This window comes from Coturnix japonica, chromosome 5 (genome assembly GCF_054131305.1).
Source record: "Coturnix japonica strain WE chromosome 5, WE-NBRP24, whole genome shotgun sequence".
Lineage (NCBI taxonomy): Eukaryota > Metazoa > Chordata > Aves > Galliformes > Phasianidae > Coturnix > Coturnix japonica.
In genome coordinates, this window is record NC_140667.1 from 55,793,695 (window position 1) to 55,813,832 (window position 20,138).

Genomic DNA, 20,138 nt, shown 5'->3' on the forward strand with positions numbered 1-20,138 from the left:
GAACTTCTCAAAAGCAGTGGACTCCTTTCAAGTGCAAAGCAGCACAAGTTAGTTTGGGAAATGCAACCAACATTGTGTAGAGCCAGTATTTATTTCCTCAGGGAAGATGCTGCTGGAGAACTGAAAGATGAAAATGGTTTGTAGGAACGGAAGCCTGTAGTCCCTGGGCAGACTGAAAACTTCTACCTCAACCACTCAGCACAAGGGAAGCCATACAGAAGTTCTGCGGCCTCTTTAACTAATTGACATAAAAGAAACCTAGTCTGAAAGCTCAAACTAACAGACCACAAACTAATGAACCAACACGTTTCTGGAACGACCTTCTGACGGTGCAGAAAAGAATTCTGTTCTACTCAAATCAGAAAGCAAATCTACCAAATCCAGAACAGAAAAATTAGGTACTAAAAATGTTTTCCCTCTGTCACCTTTTAACAGCAGACATGAATTTAAGGGGACCGAGAATGGAGGAAGCACGTGAGATGCCCTCCAGCACTAATAAGAGTTCTGTATCATCAGAGAACAACCTGAAATCAATTGTAAGAAGGCCAGAAGTATAAAATTCACAAGAAAATATATTAGCACATCCATACCATAAATACACATTGTACAGACATCCCATCGTATGTGATATGCACTGCACACATTTGGTTCAGACACAGTGCTCTGTCTAAGCTATCCCAAGTTAATGGCCAGATGACACACATGCAAACAAGAACGAAGCAAGGACCACAGAGCCTGACCACAGAGCACTGTGCACAGCTGACACCAGCCCCTCCCTGACACAACCTGCACTTTGATGCTGCCAGGTGGAAATGTCTCCCCCCAGCAGAGCTGTCAGTACCAAACCAGCTGCAGCTTCATCTCTGCACAGATCCCGCACAGCTGGGACACCAGTTCTAGTGTGATGTGCTCACATTTGTAATCTTCTTGCAAAGGTGCCCGAATCATGCATACATTTTAAATACATTTGCTATGGGGGGAGCTCAATATTAGAGGAAATGCTTTACCAGGCAATTTCTTGGTTTAAGTTGCTCAACACTTTGTCCCTCCTGAGATATTGCTGCCACTTACTAAATTTGTGCTCTCTTGGTGCCTTATTTGTTTTTTTTCCAAAATCACTGCCACACGTGCACATTTGCTTCCCCAAATGTACTCTATCTGTAGCACTGGGTTAATGCAATTCCCATAGGGTCAAAGGGAAAAACAAACACCTACCAGACTTGCAACCCACTCATTATATGAATTGATTTGTACAAAGTTAGCAAGACAGAGGAGGTAAATTAATTGAGAAGCAAAGGGAACAAAGGAAGGACGCTTCTGGAGACTGCTCACCTTTCGATCCATCCATAATGCCACAAAGGTAGATGAATAACGATCGCGTTCCCATTTGCTGCAGCAGCTCGTAACCGTGATACAAACTGATACAAAGCGCAAAATCTCCCTCAATTATGCCTTGCTGCATCCCCTGTGAAAATAAAACCGACTCACCGTTAAATCAGGGAGATGATAACCAGCAGGAATCACTCTGCCATTCATATAACAAATATGAGATGAGCATCTGAACAACAGAGCCAAAGGACGGCACAGCACACAGCGAGTGTCTGCCTGCCAAAGCCTTCAGACCTGGGCCCTCCGTGAGGTGCAGTAACCTCATTTTGAGGGGAAAGTGTAACTTTGGTCATCACAAACCACAGCACAGCTTCCCAAACCATTCCGGTTCACAGAAGCGCTTCTCCTCTTTAACTCTCCCATGATAGAATCAAGAACTGCAGAACATGTAGGCGTGTTTTATTCCAGCTGAGAACAGAACGTTACATTGGAAATCTAACTTTAAATACACCAAGAAACCTCATAAACTCTAAAGTATTGCTTTTCATTTACTACTTGAACAACATGAAGTGAAGGATGACGCTTACCATGTTCTGTGGGGAGGGGTTTTTCCTGTACTGATCCCTCGCTAGGATGACCTGGTACTTGGTGAGGCTGGGGATGTCCCGCCTGGATAAAACTCCCATTTTGATCAGGCGTCCGGCAAACGCTTCTAGCACCTGCAAACAGAGCACAGCACAAGGCATGTGGAGGATGAGGATGCTTGGCCTCTTTCACAGCTTTATTGTACATCTCTTGTGCAATAGGATTCAAGCCACTCATGTACTTTCATTTACTTGAACTGTTGAATTTTTCAGAACCAGGTGGTACTGATGTCAACACAACCTGTTCCTGTACCAGGCACAGCCAGCACCTCCAGGCTCCAAGCAGCAGAACTACCACAGAGCAGCTCCCTAAGGATCTGTGCCCTCTATGGCAGCTCCCCCACCTGCTGCCAACACCAGCCCCCCCCAAAACCAGCCCCAGCAGACAGACAGCCCAGGGTGGAGGTGTGTGTTGAGCAGCGTGGCCCAGCACACAGGCTGCCCTGCTTCCATCAGCCAGCAGCCAACTTATTTTTACACATCACAAGCACCTGCTTTCCACATTGCTGAACCGAGGGAGCTGACCTGAACTAACTCACCATAATCTTGTTTTTCCCCTTTGTTTTTCAGCCTTCTGTGGTCAGGACTTTTTTTTTATTTCTTTATTTATACAGACTCAGCTTTGCGGGAGCACTAACTCTGTAATAATTGGGGTAATCAGATTTGTTCTACAGAATGACTTACAATCCATCAGCCCAGTTGGCGAGCAGATCCCAAATCACCTCAGAGCACTACATCACAAAAACTGCGATGCATGTTTAAACACTAAGTAACAACGCTCCATTCACCCTCCGCATGCATTTCATGCCATGCTGGGTTTTCAGAGCCCATTAAGTTGCACAAATATTATGAAAAGCCGCACTATCCGTACGCTGTCAAGCAGCAGCAGTTAGTTTAACCGCTCTCTGCTGCCGTGGTTGTTGGCACAGCTTGGTGCTGCTTCAGCTCCTTGCTCCGTGGATGGTGCCCGCATGGCACCAAGCGGTAAATCCCAAGGAAAGGGAGAGGCGATGATTGCCACCACCAACTCCAGCAGCACTAATCCCCACAAAACAAAAAGCACGCAGGGAACTTTGATGGGGCGAAGGGAAAATTGCGAAAGCAAAAGCTAAAGTGAGAAAACACGGCGCTGGGGAATTTCCACGCTGCTGGCTGCGGGCCCACAGCTCCTTCAAAAACAACTCGCTGCAGTCGGCAGCTAAGAGGATTACGACAGATAAAGGCTGCTGAGAAATAATAGAAACACAGCCTCAATTCCAAGCACTGCGCACCTCAGGCTGCCCTGGGCCTTCCTACAGGGACAGCATCGAACCACAGCACTGCTCAGGTTGGAAAAGACCTTCAAGATCATCGAGTCCAACTACAACCCAACCGTCCAACCCTCACTAACAGCCCTCCACTCTGAGCACTACATGCAAATGGTTTTTAAGCACATCCAGGGATGGTGACAAAACCACCTCCCTGTGCAGCCCATCCCAGTGCTTAGCAGCCCCTTCTGTAAAGAAGTGTTTCCTGATACCCAACCTAAACTTACCCTGGCACAACTTGAGGCTGTTTCCCCTCGTCCTGTCACCACTGAGCAGATCCCAGCCCCGCTCCTGCTGTGAGCACCTTTCAGGTGTTGGCAGAGAGCAGTCAGGTCTCCCCTCAGCCTCCTTTTCCCCAGACCAAACAGCCCCAGTTCCTTCAGCCTCCCCTCATAGTCCACTTTCTCCAAGCCCTTCATAAACCTTGTCCTTTTTTAGATCTGCTACAGCGCCTCAAAGTCCTCTGCGCACTGAGGTGCACACACAGCCACCCAGAAACCTGAACGCACAGGGCATTAATTTATGGCACTTGTTTTAGTCCGAAGAGTTGTAACTTCAGAACTTGCCATGAAAATATTTATTTAGAAAAGAAATTAATGCTTTAATTAAAAATTGAAGCCCACATGAGCGTAATATCTCTGCTCCGGTCTGTTATTTCCTTTTTATTTTTGTTACTTTTGTTGCATAACATTTTTGTTCTTTAATTTCCAATTACTTGTATTTCTGTGTTTCCTCTCTTGACCTGGTTTATAACATGCAAGAAAATCACGTTGGCACTGTTTGCTCAGTGTCCAATTTAATCATCTTCTGCAAAACAAACCAAGGAAGGCTATTACAAAAGACAGCGGGATCCAGGCACCTGGAGCTTCAAAACTAACAGGAACAGTAAACATAACCTACTTAGAAGAGATACAGAAACAAGCACTACTCAGAGTGATTACTTTTATCTGGTCTCCCTACCTTTATTTCTAATTGAAAAGATAATACTCCTGGATTAGGTCTCCCGAACCTTTCCAAAACACTGACATGTTACATTACATTTGTTTAGATGAATTTCTTGCCAGGACCAATGACTTTTTCTAGCTTGCTAAATGCAATTAAAACAGCTGACAGATTTACTGCCGGTGTATACAAGGCATCTGGTGAAGTTACCCACACTGCACTAAAACTGCCAAGAACAGAAAGGTTTTGGCAGAACAAGAACCTTCCCAGCTCCAGCACACAGTGTGCCACAGCACCTCTAACCACGCCATGCCATGCACAGAACTGATATGCGAGGACACGAGGCTGCGAGGTGTGATGCAGAGCTTTGTGTTTAACAAAGTGTGCTGCCTTGGAAGGGGCAACCCTACCACCCCCAACAGTTCCAGTGGGAACTGTGCACCAGCTCTGCAAATAAGTCAGCTTCAAGTAGAAGAGCCCAGGGATGCCACCAGCACTGAGCCCCATGGTGGGGAGACAGAGCTCACACACTGCTCACCAGCTGCAGAGAGCACCGAGCTCCTTCTTGTACACAGAACAGCTCACTGACATGTATGGTGAAACCTCCCAGATCAGAAGAACTGCACGTCAACAGAGAGAAGGAGGCAGTTATTAACATAAAAACGTGTGGGGCTGCAACACAAGACGGCTGAGGAAGGAGCTGGTGCTCAGTCTGAGTTACTCTCCCTGTGTACCTCAGTGCTGTGACAAACAAGTAATCCTTAACTGTAAGGGTGCTGTTACACATGAGCTTCGTGCCGACATATTTCTAACCCCCTCAAAACGGAAACAGGGACACAGAAGGGAATGGTGTTTGTAAGATCATCTCCTGGTTCTCCAAAACTGATACCAATCAACAGATAAAGCATCTTTATTCCTCTCAAAGTTTCCTTGTCACGTTGATGCTAATTCATAACATCACAGAATGGCTTGGGTAAGGGACCTCGAGGATCATCAAGTTCCAACCCCACTGCTGTGTGCAGTGTTCCCAGCCGCGGGATCAAGTACCAGATCACACTGCTCAGGGCCCATCCAACCTGGCCTCAAACACCTCCAGGGATGGGGCACCCTCAGCCTCCCTGGGCAGCTGTGGCAGCTCCTCACTATCCTCCCAGTGAAAACCTCCACTGACATCTAGTCTCAACCTCTCTTCCTTTAGTGTAAAACCCGTTGCCCTATCACTATCTGCCCACGTAAAATGCTGATCTCTCTCCTTTTAATCTCCCTTTTAATCTCAGAAGGCCGCAATGGGGTCTCCCCCAGAGCCTTCTCCTCTCCAGGACAGAACGAAGCACCTTGCTGAGAATGCTTTGCATTCTCAATCTGCAAGGATGAATATTTGTTCTTGTGAACACAAAGAAACAACCTGTGGGGAAAACACCCGGAATGCAGCACTAACAATCCACCAAGAACCAGCAGCTGAGGGAAAAAATAAGCACAAAAATCCACCCAAATAACAGTGTGCTCTGCTCAGCTCCAGGAACAGCCCTGTGCTGTAACAGCTCCAGACACAGCCCACGGCACATCTTCAGCACTGCCAGGCAGCCTCTTGCACTAAACTACCAGGCACATCACAAAATAAAACCAAATGAAATAAACCAAGAGCAGATCTGTGAAGGAGGACCTTCAATTCCTATCAGCCTTTCTCTCGGAGCAGCCACTTACCCTCCAGATGATGCCTGAACAAGGGTCGGAACTGTTTTCCTTTACAAAGCATCAGAATTATTCCTGCAGGGGAAGCTGAGGAGGAGCCTCACACCAGCCCCAGAAGTCGGCCCATGTCAGAGCACTGAGCAGCCAGCTGAGGTGCCATGATTACATTAGAGTAATTCAACTGGCCAAACCATGCAGAAATTTCCTGCCCACACAAGTGAAGTTGGTGCTTGTACCATAACGAAGCATTGCTCAAGGTGCTACCTGTGATGTGGATCATTCATACAGTGTCTTGTTCCATGATACACACCTGCAGCCGAGCAGCTGCCCCATGCAGGAATGCCTTGATTAACAAAGGCTGATAAGTGCCACAACTCAGCTCCACGAATGCTGTGACTGACATCAGGAGCTGACCATGGAATCAGATCACCAAGCAAGGCCGTAAGGTGTCATGGCATGATACAAGGAGACAACCCATCTTGGTTGGCCACCTCCGGCTGATAGAAGGAGCACAGCACAGAACTGATCTGTTGGGACCTGCACGTCTCCTGCTCCTCGGGCACTCAATGCTTTGTTGGAACAGGTAACCGAGCCTGGGAGGGAGAACTGTCACATCTCAGACACAACAGCTACATCCCCAACTCATTCTCCTTCTCCCACAGGCATCTCAGCAGTGCATGGGAGAGATCCCTGTCCTTAAAGAAAAGCCCCATGGCTTCCCCTTGGTGCCTGGGACACAGGATTCCAACTGTTACATCTCATTAACATTGGGAGCCACAGACAGGCAGCTACAAGCAGAGCCACACGCTCCCTGCACTGCACAGTCAGGGCCAGCCCTGGGCCAGCCCTGCACATCCCGAGGAGCTCCTGCCTCTATTCACAGCACCATGCAGCTGTCAAATCCCAAAGTGGGATGTTCAACAACAAACTGACTCCCAGGTTGTGCATGCAGCCAGCTTCCATCAGCTGCAGGAAAGGGAAGGAGTTGGGAAAGGGGAGGAAAGCAGACAGGAAAGAGAGGAGCTGGAAATGGAAAAGAGCTGTGAAAGGAAAGGAGCAAAAAGGAACGGAAGGGAAAGGAGCTGGGAGAAAGGAAGGAGCAAGGAAAGGGAGATGGGAGAGGCAGCACTGGGAAGGTGAATCTCGGTCAGAAACCCAGAGCACATGAAATGCAAACACCCCCATGGTCTGCACCGCGCACAGCTGGCAGCAGCAGGCAGGGCTAAGGGAGCTGCTGTGTGTGCACGGCGGGACGGCAGGGCTGGAGCTGTGCCCTGCACACACGTACACACAGACAGATGCACACAGATAGATGCACACACACAGATAGATACATGCACACACACACACACACACACACACCTGGATGCCGTCCCCGTGCCCGCCCCTCGCTCCCGCCCCCTCGGATCCCTTGATAAAGCGGCTCTGCCCGTCTCGGCTCAGCCCGGCACGATGGAGACCGGCGGGTGCCGCATGAGCGGCGCGGAGCCGAGCGGCCCGGCCGCCATCACGCTGGAGGAGCTGGACGGGATGGCGGAGGAGAGCCCCGACTCGGCGTATCACAGCCACGGCAGCAGCCTGGAGGAGGAGGCGGCCGAGCGCATGGACGACGAGGAGCAGGAGCGGCTGCTGAGCTACTGGCAGAGCGTGGGCAGGGGGCACCAGGTGGACGTGCCCCGCGGTAAGGGCGGCCGATCGCGGGGCGGGGGGACGCGCTGCGGTCGGGTCTCACACCGTTCGCATTCTGATACACGATCCGGCTCATTGGAGCCGATGGGGGCTGACAGCCGTCATCACGAGTCACATCGGCTGCCCCCGAAATACAGGACCGCGGAATCGCTCGGTCCGAAGGGCCAACGCAAATAACTCCGTGACGGCTGTGTTAGCACAGCACGGCTCGTCTGCTTTACACGTGAGCAGACTTAAGGTTCCAGCTTTAAGGAAACTAAAGGCTGGAATTGGCTTCCTGACAGCAAGCCGGCCAGCTCTGCCCCAATGGGAAGTTCTACACGTTGCATGTTGAGCACATAGGAAATGAGGGACGCTGCAGCACATTGCACAGCACCGTGAGCACGAGCTGCCCCTGCACACAGTGATACCGAGCAGGGATCTGCCCCTGCACACAGTGATGCTGAGCAGGGATCTGCCCCTGCACACAGTGATACCGAGCAGGGATCTGCCCCTGCACACAGTGATGCTGCTGCTGGGCTTGTAAGGAGCCTGCAGAGAGGGGGAGGCAGCCAGCCCCAAAGAGACTGTGCCAAGTACTGCTAAAAGGAACCAGCATTCCCTATGAACTCCTTTATTCCAGCACAGAGGACACAAGCTCGTTTTCTCCCTTATCGAGTCACTCCAACAAATTCCATGTTACCTTTCTGATGCCTGAACAAGGAGAACTGTCTCCTTGGGCACCAGGACACCCTGAGCCTGGCTGAGGAGCTCTGAGTGCACAGCAGCAGCAGGGCAGCCCTGGGCTGCAGCTCTCACTGAGGGGTCCTTAGGGTATCGAGTTCAGATAATCATAGAAAGGTTTGGGCTGGAAAGGGCCTTTAAGACCATCTCGTTCCCACCCCCTGCTGTAGGCAGGGACACCTCAGCACAGCCCAGGCTGCTCACAGCCCCATCCAGCCCGGCCCTCACAGCTCCCAAGGAAGGGACATCCACAGCCTCACTGAGTAACTTGTTCCAGCCTCACCACCCTCATGGTGACAAATTCCTTCCTAATATCCAGGCTAAATCTACCCTGCTACAGTTTGAAGCCGTTTCCCCTCGTCCTGTATTTAAAAAGTCAAAAGCAGTGCATATGCCCCAAGTAGCACATTGCCATGTTTTGTTACTCTCCCATTAAAGGTTTGCTTCCTAACATGAAGCAGGTATCACACAGAGCAGGACAGAGGGGCTTCCTCCAGCTCCTGCCTGGGCTGTCAGGGTGGGCTGCACCTCACCTGGCAGATAGAGCTCATCAGGTCAGCTCACAGCTCTGCTCCAAGTACAGGGGAGCTGCTATCCCCAGGGCAGCATGCAGTCAGCAGGAGAACCCCCAGCCTTGGGAGTCCAGGGGGAACAAGGATGGCTCTCTGTGAAGACAAACCCACCGCTCCACCAAGCAGCTGATGCCACAACACACAAAAATACAGGAGTTATTTGCTGCTGGTGGTAGCTGTGCAGCCAGGGCACTGAAATCTTAACAGCAGAGCATGTGCTGCTGTAGCCTGGTGGTAAAGTCTGTGAAATAAGAGCAAAACTGCTCCTGTGACCGTGGTTCAGGGCTGCTGCAAGCTCGGCACCCTGCTGCATGGTGACAACATGCCTTGCAGAAAGATGTCTTGCTCGTAGCTTTTGTTAGCACCTCGTAAGGGTTACAGAGCACCATCAGCCTCCTACAGGCATCAGACACTGAGAGATTTGAGCACCACGCTTCTAGGACTAACATTTCAATTTGTCGCTGTTAGCAAGACCACAGTAATGCCGTGGTGTGACTGAGCAGCCTGTGCCAAACCCTGCAGCCAAAAGGAAAGTACAGGTGTAGGATGGTGCAATACAGCTTTCCTGGCTTGGGAACTCCACGTTATCTACTCCCAGCAGAAGCAGAAAACATGCTGCAGCACTTCCTTCCCATTTCTCAATTATAACCTCAACGCAAGATTAACAAGAGAGCTGTTAAGCATGAAAAACATCCACCTGCCGTGGTGTTGGGATATCTAAAGATACGCAGCACACAAAGCAGCACGCTCTGAACTGAGCGCCCTGGCTCCAGATCAAGCTTCAGATATTGACTTGCACGTGGTTTTCCATCAGTTCCAATACGCTCCCCATGCTGAGGTTATGTCAATGGGCAGTAGCACGTCTCTGTGGGTAGGAGGCTGCTGGGCATGCAGGGGAGGGACCATGGGGGAGGGAAGCAAAGAAGGAAGGGGCTGCTGTCAAGTGTGTATCACCTACAGAAAGCCCTTAGTAAAGATCTGCCTCTTTCACAATACCTACCCATAGGTTGTGATACAATTATTTCATAACTAATTTACAATTGTAAAATGTAATTAAGCCAAGCCTTCCCCAGGTGCACTGCTACAACTCGTTATCATCGCCTCCTTTTGTCACGCCAGGATCCAGGTGCCCAAGCCTGGACTGAGAGAGTGTTTGTACCCACAGCAGCTCCCTTGCTCTGAGCCATGTAAGCTGGGTGCTGTGCAGGGCTGTGTTTACTGTGCTCATTGCATGGAGCTGTGGAATGAAGGGACTTCCATTGGTTGGAACTTATCCCATGTGTTAACATGCAGGAAAGAATCTGATCACATTTAGCAGTGGAAGAATCAGAAACAGAGTCAAGGTTTCCAGGGCCCTAAAATATCTTCTAATTCGTCACTCTACAAATCCAGAGCTAAAGCCTAATGTGCTATTTTTTCCCTTAGCACTCAAGGAGATCAACTTTAAATGTCATTAATTGCATTTTAAATTTATTTCCTAATGACATTTACAAAAACAGGTTTAAAATTAGTGTATCTTTCTGCCCCTTGTTAATAGGGTCTTTACTGCTCCAAACAGATGTAGGGCCCTGCACTGAGAGCCAGGACATGTAGGTTTGATTCCCAGCTCAGCTCCAGATTTACTGAGTGACACAGGCTCAGTTAATTCCTCTGCTCCTTAACCCTCCCCTCCCTGCAGCTCTGTGCCCCAGCTCCCTGCTGAAGGCACCGGGGCATTCGGAGCACAGAAAAGAAGGGACCTTCAGTTGAAACTTCCATTCCTTTGCACACCTGTGTCTGACACCATGGGGACGCACGGCAGAAACTCACAAACACTGTAGAGGAAAATGGAGTTTCTTAACCCCTGCCCAAGCGCACAAATGCTTGTATTGCCTCAGCTTGGAGATAGAAGGGAGCGGCTCCTTTGGTGACCCTACAGCCAGAGCTGCTGAAGCTGCCTATGAGGGTTGGCCACAGCCTATTTACCAACTGCAGCCAGAGGCAAACACAAATACACTCACCCCAGCCACATTTAAACCGCAAAACCACAGGGGAACAGAAGCACAAGGATGTGCTGGTATTAACACTAGCCACGTGAGCTAAGAATCATAGAAACACAAGGCTGGAAAAGGCCTGCAAGATCATCTACTCCAACCAACCTCCTATTGCCAACGCTACCACAAGCCTCAACCATATCTCGTAGCTCCTCCTTCCTTAGCTGGGCAGTATAATGATTAACACAGCTGCTTTGCTCCACTCCCAGCTTGCTGCTGTACTTCACTTTGCTGAAACTTGGTCTTTTCCAACCTGAATGATTCTATGATAAAACTATTATGTACCAGAAAGAACTCAAGTCAACTCAGCACACACAGAGAAGTTCTATTCTAGTTCCTTTGTTAAACAATCCCATCTTGAGATGATGCATTTCTTCAGTGAAGGACGCACTGCGGAATTTCAGTTTTGCTCATTCTCTAATTTAACAGGACGCTTTTCCTCTCCCTTATCTGTACTTTCAGTGCTTTTAAAGAAACAAACATCTTACCTTAAGAGTTGTCCATCTTTGCAGTTTCCCAAGGGCAGTTGTTCCCTAACGTACCCAGGACCCTTTGATCACTGCCTTTTCTTTACATACACAGTCAGAATTTCCTGTGCTAACTTCTGTCTGCTTCCCGTTCCCCGTCACCGCATCCTGCCCACAGCTGTGGTGGGAGCAATGCACTTCCATCCCACCTGGCCCATGGGCTGCTCTCAGCACCCTTTGCACTCACTGTACCCCCTGGTGCCCTGTGCTGATGTACAGAATCACAGAATGCTTTGAGTTGGAAAGGACCCTTCAAGGGCCCCTGGTCCAACTCCCTGCAATGCACAGGGACACCCACAGCTCCATCAGTGCTCACAGCCCATCCCTGACTTTGGCTGTCTGCAGGGATGGGACACCAGCACCTCGCTGGACAACCTGTGCAGCCCCTTAGCACCCAAACCCTCCCAGCTGTGCAGCCTTAACAGCACTTGCATTACAAATACCTTGCATTTGCAAACAAGAGCAGCTGACACAACTTACTTTTTCATGTGAACACATCCAGCATTGAAGGATTTGCTAGAATGGGCAGCACCACCTGTACAGAGCCAGAGCGGGCACTGCCAAACCCCCAGGAGACACAGCTGTAACATACAGCACACGGGCAAAAGCTGCTGCCTGTGCCTGGTGATGCGAAAGCACTGAGTCTGCTCCCATTCAACTGACAGAAGGCAGCATGAAATGTTCTGCTGCTGTCTCTGCAGCTTCACATCTAAAACTGGGAACGCTGTGTTTTGTTGCAGATATGGCAGAGCCCATCCAGCAGCTGACCCGAAACAACAGCCCCCAGGAGAGGCAGAGCATCCCATTCACCCTCATCCAGCGCAAAGAAAAGGTACCGGTACCCCTCTGCTCCCAGCTCTTTGTAACTGACTTGGCAGGATCCAATCCCAGACTCCCAAGCCGTGTTCCTTTATAACACTGTGACCTGCTCAGGATTTGGGGTGCTGTACGTGCAAAGCGTTATATTCAGGTAACTGCACTCCATTCTTAACCTGTCACCGCTTTTTTAAGCATGGATGAACTTTCCTATTTGTGTGAGCTGGAAATCAGCAGGAATGGCAGAGCACAGAGAGGCACCGCAGCCCTTGTGACACGGCAGAATTAATTTAACATAAAACCCTCCTGTTTTGTCACTCAGAACAAACGCAGCATCTTCTCCATCTAAAATAACACACCTGCCTATTTACAGTCACGGTAACAAAACGCCAGCAAAGGGTCCTCAGCAGAGGTTGGAATCCGAATGGGAATGAAAGCTGGAGTTCTGTGTGATGCTCATTGTCAAAGAGAAAATCAACTTGTAAATCTGTGTCCTCGCAGCCAGCTCATATCCAATGAAACCTCCAAACTGATCCCCACACAGTGGGCAAATGACACACCAACAAACCTTTCCTAATCAGATTTCCTGTCACACAGACTTTAAACAGACACACAGAATTCACACTTACAAATATCACCACTGGACTGTATTTCATCAAACCAGCTCAGGGCTCCCATCACAGCCTGCATTTTACACTTCACTTACGCTTTGCATTTACACTGCGATGATGTGCTCATAGCAGTGTCAGTACTGCTGTAAGAAACACTCAACATCACAAGCTCCTGAGCTGGCAGGTTTGTAAAGAGGAGCCACCTGTGAGTCTGCCAAGAGATCCTGGTCTGTGCTCATTGCTGCATCCCCTCCTGACTGACAGGAGGAAGGACTGAACTTTACATGTTCCTTTCGAGACCATTTCAGTGACAGCAGGAAATGACCCTTCCAATCATTCCTTGTGCTTGCTATTCTCTAAAGAACAGTGTTTCCTTATAATCAAGCTACTGAATAATGTAAGACTTTATGACTTCTATTTGCTTGTGTGTTTTTACATTAGTGAACTTCCAACACCAAACAATTTTCCTCCCGTTCTTGCAGCTCGGAGACCTGCTCTATGAAAAGCGTCAGTACGGGAAGGCCAAGTGGGCCTGCATAAAGATGAAGGAGAAGCAGTACGAGCAGAGCATCTGCCTGGGCTTCATGAAGCTCATGAGGTACATCTGTGAGCAGAACTCCTCAGGTAATTGGTGCCACAATCCCACATCACAGTATAAGCAGCACATTTGCACGTTGGCTCCTCCCTGTTAAATACATGACACACGAGCAATATGCAAGATAAACACAACCATCCCAAAGCGGGGGGAAGTCGTAAAGTGAAATCATGTATGAAGATAGGAGTGCTCACTAATTACTGCATATTTGCAAATCGAGGTGCAAACTGCACCTTCTAAAAGCCGTCTGTGTCTCCTCAGGGCTGTACCTGGGGATAACCATCCCCATTGTGACCATCGTGCACACCAACGAGTCGCAGTCGGAGATGAGGCAGGCGGTGACGGTCGCCTACTACCTGCCCGAGGTGCTGCAGGATCAGCCACCTCACCCTTTTGACTCCGACATCATCATTGAGGAATGGCCTTCTACTATTGTTTATAGTAGGTAAGAAAGGTTTTTGCTTTTCAAACCAAATTCTTAAAGCTAACGAACTCAAAACATGACCTTCAGTACCTTTTTAAAGCTGCTCACTGTGCAGAATGAGGGCACTCAGTGAATAACAGCTACCAACACACCTGGGGGGCGATGCATGTAAACATAAGGCTTAACTGCTTCTGACAGCACAGAGCGTTCTGTGTGGCTGGGACAAACCATGCAGCCTATGCATCCCATTGCAGCCCATGCATCAATGTGCTGAGCTAAGAAATCTGTTACCTGCCTGAGCTCAACCAGTCAGTGTCACTTGTGAATCACGACCAAATAGTTTAGAAGAGAAGGTGACACTTCCAGGCTCTGTTTGAGCTGCAGAGTGTAAGAAAGAACCTGATACGAAGTTGCTCGTTACAGGAGCTTCCGAGGGATCACCAACGAGGACTCCATCATGAGAGAAATAAACCTGCTGGCAGAAATCCTGGAGAGCCCCGAGCTGTGCCTGCAGGACACGTTCATCATCGCCGGGTACACAAACCCCGCTGCTGCCAACAGACACAACGAGATCTGGTTCCTGCAGAGGCCGTAGCCTCCAGCTCCTGCTGCTCAGCCCCCCCAGAACCAGCCCTGACCCGCTGCCACATCCCCACCCGGGGCAGGACTGGGTGTGAGACCCCAGGCACCACGGAGCGGTGGCTGTCAGCACAGCACGGCAATCAGTGCAGCTCAGTGAGCACACAGAGGTACCGCCTCACACCGACACCATTTCCTACCGCAGCTCCTACAGCATCTCAACAACCTCCACAGAGATTTTTAGCACCACACAGAGGAGTTCACCTTATTTATTTTATCCCTCCATTGGATAAGGGAGACAGAGCCCCCCCAGCCCAGCCCCTAGGGCAGATCCCCAGCACCAGCTGCAGCCGCTGCCAGCAGGACACAGCACAACAGCAAACCCACCTCCTGAAACACAAACACCTTCATTTCTAAAGAGGCTGCTCAGGTTTAGGCCACTGGGACCAGACCAGGCGCGAGGCCCAGCCAGCTGACCAGTCCTGCTCCCACCTCCTGTGCAGCAGAGGCTCTCAGTGCTTACCTCAAAAGCATCCAACCAAAGTCACTTTAACCTCCAGAGGAGACCAAACAGGCAGAACAGCACTAATGCTACTGAAATGTGAGGGGAAAAGTTACAGTTCACCTCACTGACACACATAGCAGCCCCATGGCCATCACTGGCATTCCTAAATAGAAAGCGGTCACTCTCAATTCTTTTTCTGAGCACTTTTCCCTTTAGTCTCTGTGGAACGCTGCTGAAGCCATCTGTTGGCTGCCCACATCTCCCAGCAGTACCACCAAGGTTCAGGCCCAGCACAACCAGCTCAGCCAGAAGCGGCCCCTGGCACAGCAGCTCTGGGCCCTACACAGTCGGTCAGAGCATCCCTCCCAACTGGGCTGCCCCAGCTCCCAACCACCCTCACTGTGACCGTCCCTTCCTGACTGCTGACTCCCCACATTGCAGCTTGTTTCCTTCAGCCGTGTCCTTACGGCAGCTCCTGCAGCAGACACACAGCTGAGCACCCCCATAACATCCAGCTGCTGAGCTGCGTGTGGGGCTGAACCTGCACTTACAGCACCTGACACTTTGGCATTGGGTTGGCAAACAGCTTTGCTCTCAGAAATCCCTCCTTAATGTCTCCCCTTCCCTGATAACTGAATGTAGGACTTAATGAGTATCTTTTCATACAGAATTTAATGAAGCCTGTCACCAGGGTTATTTATCAGTTACCAGGGTTATGCTTCACGGGGAGCTTTGTGTTCTCCAGCTGTGACACCAACATGGCACCCAGTGCTGGTGTGTGCAGCGCTGGCAGCTCAGGAGGGGCTGAAGGGCTTCTGGTATAACACCACCCCCACAGCCCCTGCTGGAAGCCAACAAACTAATGGGAAACAACCCTTCTGAAGCTGAGCTGAGCGTAGTGCCCATGGAGGTGTGAAAGGAGAAGTTCTGCTCCTCTCACTCCCTTCTTTTTCCCTCCCACCCCAACAACACAGCAAATAAAAAACCACATTTCCATCTTGGACAAGATTTGTCAAGTCCAATTTTGCCATTGGCAGAAGTGATCCTGGCACATCAGGCACCACGTACCTGCCAGGAGCAGCCGGTCCTCTCAGCAGACAGCATCGCTTTGTACATAGTCTGTCCTTTAAATGCCTTTTGTGTGCTGTATCCTGGCTCTTTCCATAGGTGACTCATCAAAACATTGTGCTGCTCAGCTACGTGTGGGTACGTCACACACATGGCTTGTCCCAAACACACAGAGCTGGCCGAGTGCCGGCAGTATCTGCAGCGAGTGCTCAGTGTTGTTCAGTGTAAAGCAGTGAATTCTGGGGTAACAATGATGCTGACTTAGGTTAGGCTGCTTCTGCTGCTGAGAAAGAGCCCACGGATCCTATCTCTGAAGATGCACAACACAGCTATGGAGCACGGCTATGGAGCACGGCTATGGAGCACGGCTGTAACCAGCCCTCCAGGCACAGCACAGAGCTGTGTTTGCTAATTACCACAAGGCCAGCCCCATACTCACTCCCTGAAGGCCAGGGGGGTTATAACCCATGACATCCAGGGACTCAGATGGATCTGCTTCAATTCCCACACCAGCTCCTAACCGTTACTGGAACAAGCACTGCGTTACCCACCTGCAGCTCCGCTCTGTAAGCTGTGAAGGTACTTCCATTTCTCATTTGAAGTATTTGATTTCTGCTATTCAAGGAGATAGGACACAGGCCTCCCCAGCTCCTGGCAGGTTAAACGCTGTAGCCTTAACAAACACTGTCCCACGTACCGTGTACTTCGCAAACCAGCGCTAGTGCCTACACCGCCTGTCCCAGCTTTGTGACACTCAGGGCCGTGCTTACTGCATGTACACAACTATAAGCATCAGCAAGCTGCGCTGTTCTACACTGCCCTTTATTTTCACTTCCGTGTTGTCCTGTTTACTGTTACCATTTCTCAAAGTAAAGGCAATGATTTCACTGTGTGCAGAGCATCCTTGGGGTTCGCTTTTGTGCCACACAGATTCTCGCCTTTGTTGGCACTGATTTCAGAGCTCAGTGTGTCACTGTCTCTTTGCTGCCGTGTTTCCTCTGAATGGAAACAGCAGAGGTCAGCAGTTGCAGTTCTGATGCTGCAGGAGGCCCAAGGCCTGAGCCCTGCATGTGGGACCGTCACAGTGAGACACAAAAGATGTGAGCAGGGCTCAGAGTCATTGCACTCTGCTGAATGCACCATCCCTGTGCTGCAGCCTGCAGGGCCGCACAGCCATTCCTTCCCACAGCCAATGATGCCTTCAGAACCCAACTGCAGAGATGCTGCACAAAGAGGGGGCACAGCTGGCATCCCACCTTCCCATCCAAGCAGCTCATATCGACTATCTCACCCTCTCCAAACACAGGAGAACTAAGCACACAGCTGAGCGACAGCTCTCAACAACAGCCTCAGTCAGAGAAAAGGTTTGAGCCCTGCAGGAGGCTGGGCACAACCTGAGCAATACAAAACCTCCCAGCACCACTGCATGGCACCTGAACTAGAGGCCCTCAGCTCAGCTGTTGTTCTGCAAGGAGAAGAAAACAAGTGAAGCTCTGAAGGGTAACATTGGTGCAAAGCAAAACAGCAGCTCTGGGAGCTGACAGCACAAAATTAACAGCAGAGCAAAGTATTATCTTCATGTGTTATTGCTGTTCTAGGTGGAGATGTTCAAGTCGGAAGGCATATACACAGAAGTAGCTTGGAGAAGCTACCTTTAGCTTGGAAGGCTGCAGAGAGACCTCACTGTGGGCATCCAGAACTTGGAGGGAACATTTAAACAGGAAGAGAACGGCTGTTTGTGAGGGTGGGCAGTGATAGGACAAGGGGGAATGTTTGAAACTGAGACAGGGGAGGTTTAGGTTGGATCTTAGGGGGAAGTTTTTCCCCCAGAGGGTGGTGACGCACTGGAACAGGTTGCCCAAGGAGGCTGTGGATGCCCCATCCCTGCAGGCATTCAAGGCCAGGCTGGATGTGGCTCTGGGCAGCCTGGGCTGCTGGTTGGTGACCCTGCACACAGCAGGGGGTTGGAGCTGGATGAGCACTGTGGGCTTTTGCAACCCAGGCCATTCCATGGTTCTATGAAGTATATACATGGTGGCAGAACCCATTTACCCCGAAGGAAAGGAAGGACTCACATGGATGTAATCTCTCTGAATCCCACCCAGCTCTTCACCCAAAGGAACGACGATTTTTTCCACCTGCCGCTCATGTGAATAAGGCTGAATCTCCGGGGAATCTTCAGTACAAAGCTCGATCTGAGCAATGAGCAGGTTGGAAACAACCTGCTGTACAGCCTGTGGGGAGAGCCACCAAAAGAGCACGTTAATATCCCAGCCATACAAATCAACACGCTATGAAAGTAACTGCTCATACACAGCTTTACATCTCACACCAAGGAAAACACGCTGTGCAAAAACTGAAACGTAACAACCTTCAACTTGAAGATTTCAAACAGCCTATTATGTATTTCCACCCGGCAGACGATGCTGAGGGGAATACAAGAAACACTGTGTGAGCTGTACGCTCTCTATGGCTCCAGTAGGTTTCCATTCTCAAAGAACAGAAAATACATTTCCTTGAAGGAAGGGCAGGAAATAACTGCAGCAATGATTCGTATGGAGTCTACAAGAACCAGGCAAGTGCTGAGGAACCAACAGACTGTGAAGTGCTTCGGCTTTGATGCTGAGCTCCCCAGGCTTCAATATCCCACATCCGCTGCCAACCAGCGCCCGCCCAGCCCCAGCTGCTCACCTTGGTGTCACTGCCGGGTGTTGCACTCAGGGCCAGCACCCGGAACTGCCTGGTGTGTCTGCTCAGCTCCTTCACCACCTGCGGAAGGAAGGGCCCATGTCAGTACCAGCACGGGAGATGGCAGGAGACAGGAGCTGCTGAAAGCTTCTGTCACCTAATCTTAATACAGGTCACCCCTAAACTCAACGCAGGGATTGCACAGAGCCAAGGGGCTGAATGAAATCCTGTGTGTAACCGCAACTGCAGCACAGGACATTAGAGTCAGTGCGGTCTGTGTGTACCTGCAGCGTTACCTGGCAGTACAGTGTTATATGGCAGTACAGCGTTATATGGCAGTACAGCGTTATATGGCAGTACACATTACCTGGCAGTACAGCGTTATATGGCAGTACAGCATTATATGGCAGTACAGCGTTACATGGCAGTACACATTACCTGGCAGTACAGCGTTACATGGCAGTACAGCATTACCTGGCAGTACAGCGCTATATGGCAGTACACATTACCTGGCAGTACAGCGTTACATGGCAGTACACATTACCTGGCAGTACACATTACCTGGCAGTACGCGTGGTTCCCCAGCGCCTTGTGCGCCTCGTCCACCACCAGGCACTTGATGTGCATTGCGGGGCAGGTTCCCCTGCTCAGGTCGTTGACCATGACCTGCGGGGTGAGGAACAACACCCTCCTGGCGGCCCACAGCTCCCTGCGGCTCTGCGCCTGCGTCCCGCCTGCACAACAACAGCCGCCGGTTACGGGTGGGAAGGGCCGGACCCGGACCCGCTGTGTCCGTCCCGGTTCGGCCCCGCGTTACAGCAGCGCCCTGATCGCAGCCCGGCCCTTCGCCCCCGTTTCCCCCCGCCCGTACCCGTCATCTCGGCCATGTCCCTGCCGGGGATGCCCATCAGCTCGGCGCACGCCTCCATCTGCTGCGCCACCAGCGCTTTGGTGGGCGCGAGGAACAGCACTTTACCGGACGGGAACCAGCGGTAGAAGTTGTACATCACCACGGCGGCCACGAAGGTCTTGCCCAGCCCTGTGGGCAGACACAGCAGCGTGTTGGCGAGCAGCGCCGTGCGGGCCATGCGCAGCTGGTACGGCCGCTCGGGCCGGTTGGTCGGGTAGATCCACAGCGCGCCCGCCAACGGGCAGAACCCGGCGGCCGCCGCCTCGGGGCCCGGATCCGGCTTCGGCTTCGGGTTCGGGTTCGGCTCCGGGTCCAGCTCCGCGGCCGCAGCCGCCAGCAGCTCGTCGTCATCGTGGTCGCTGTTGTTGGCCGCCCCCGGCCCGGCCTGAACAGCACGAGCCGCGTCCCGCAGCCACAGCTCGGGCAGGGAGCGCTGCCGGGAACCGGACATCGAGGGACCGGGGGGAGGAGCGGGACCGGGGGG

At 51.0% G+C, this 20,138-nt stretch overlaps 2 protein-coding genes across 5 annotated transcripts in view; one reads left to right on the forward strand and one right to left on the reverse strand.

The window, feature by feature from the left end:
• The window catches only part of FANCM (FA complementation group M), a 47,700-nt gene extending 27,595 nt beyond the window's left edge, over positions 1 to 20,105 (reverse strand). For all 4 annotated transcript variants that reach the window (XR_014946203.1, XR_014946204.1, XM_015865898.3 and 1 more), the window contains exons 1-6: positions 19,616 to 20,105; positions 19,306 to 19,478; positions 18,748 to 18,825; positions 18,132 to 18,290; positions 1,917 to 2,048; positions 1,333 to 1,465 (exon numbers count right to left, since the gene is read on the reverse strand). Coding sequence is in view for 2 of the 4 variants with exons in the window: in XM_015865898.3 (XP_015721384.2) it covers positions 1,333 to 1,465; positions 1,917 to 2,048; positions 18,132 to 18,290; positions 18,748 to 18,825; positions 19,306 to 19,478; positions 19,616 to 20,105 (1,165 nt within the window). In the remaining 2 variants the exon portion in view is untranslated. The remainder of the gene's footprint in view (positions 1 to 1,332; positions 1,466 to 1,916; positions 2,049 to 18,131; positions 18,291 to 18,747; positions 18,826 to 19,305; positions 19,479 to 19,615) is intronic.
• Positions 7,356 to 16,948, forward strand: LOC107315490 (heme-binding protein 2-like). The gene is made up of 5 exons (XM_015865914.3): positions 7,356 to 7,595; positions 12,199 to 12,290; positions 13,368 to 13,509; positions 13,742 to 13,925; positions 14,328 to 16,948. Exons 1-5 carry the CDS (start codon positions 7,367 to 7,369, stop codon positions 14,497 to 14,499), a joined length of 819 nt encoding a protein of 272 aa, XP_015721400.1. The 5' UTR covers positions 7,356 to 7,366; the 3' UTR covers positions 14,500 to 16,948.
• Positions 20,106 to 20,138: the final 33 nt, after the last annotated feature.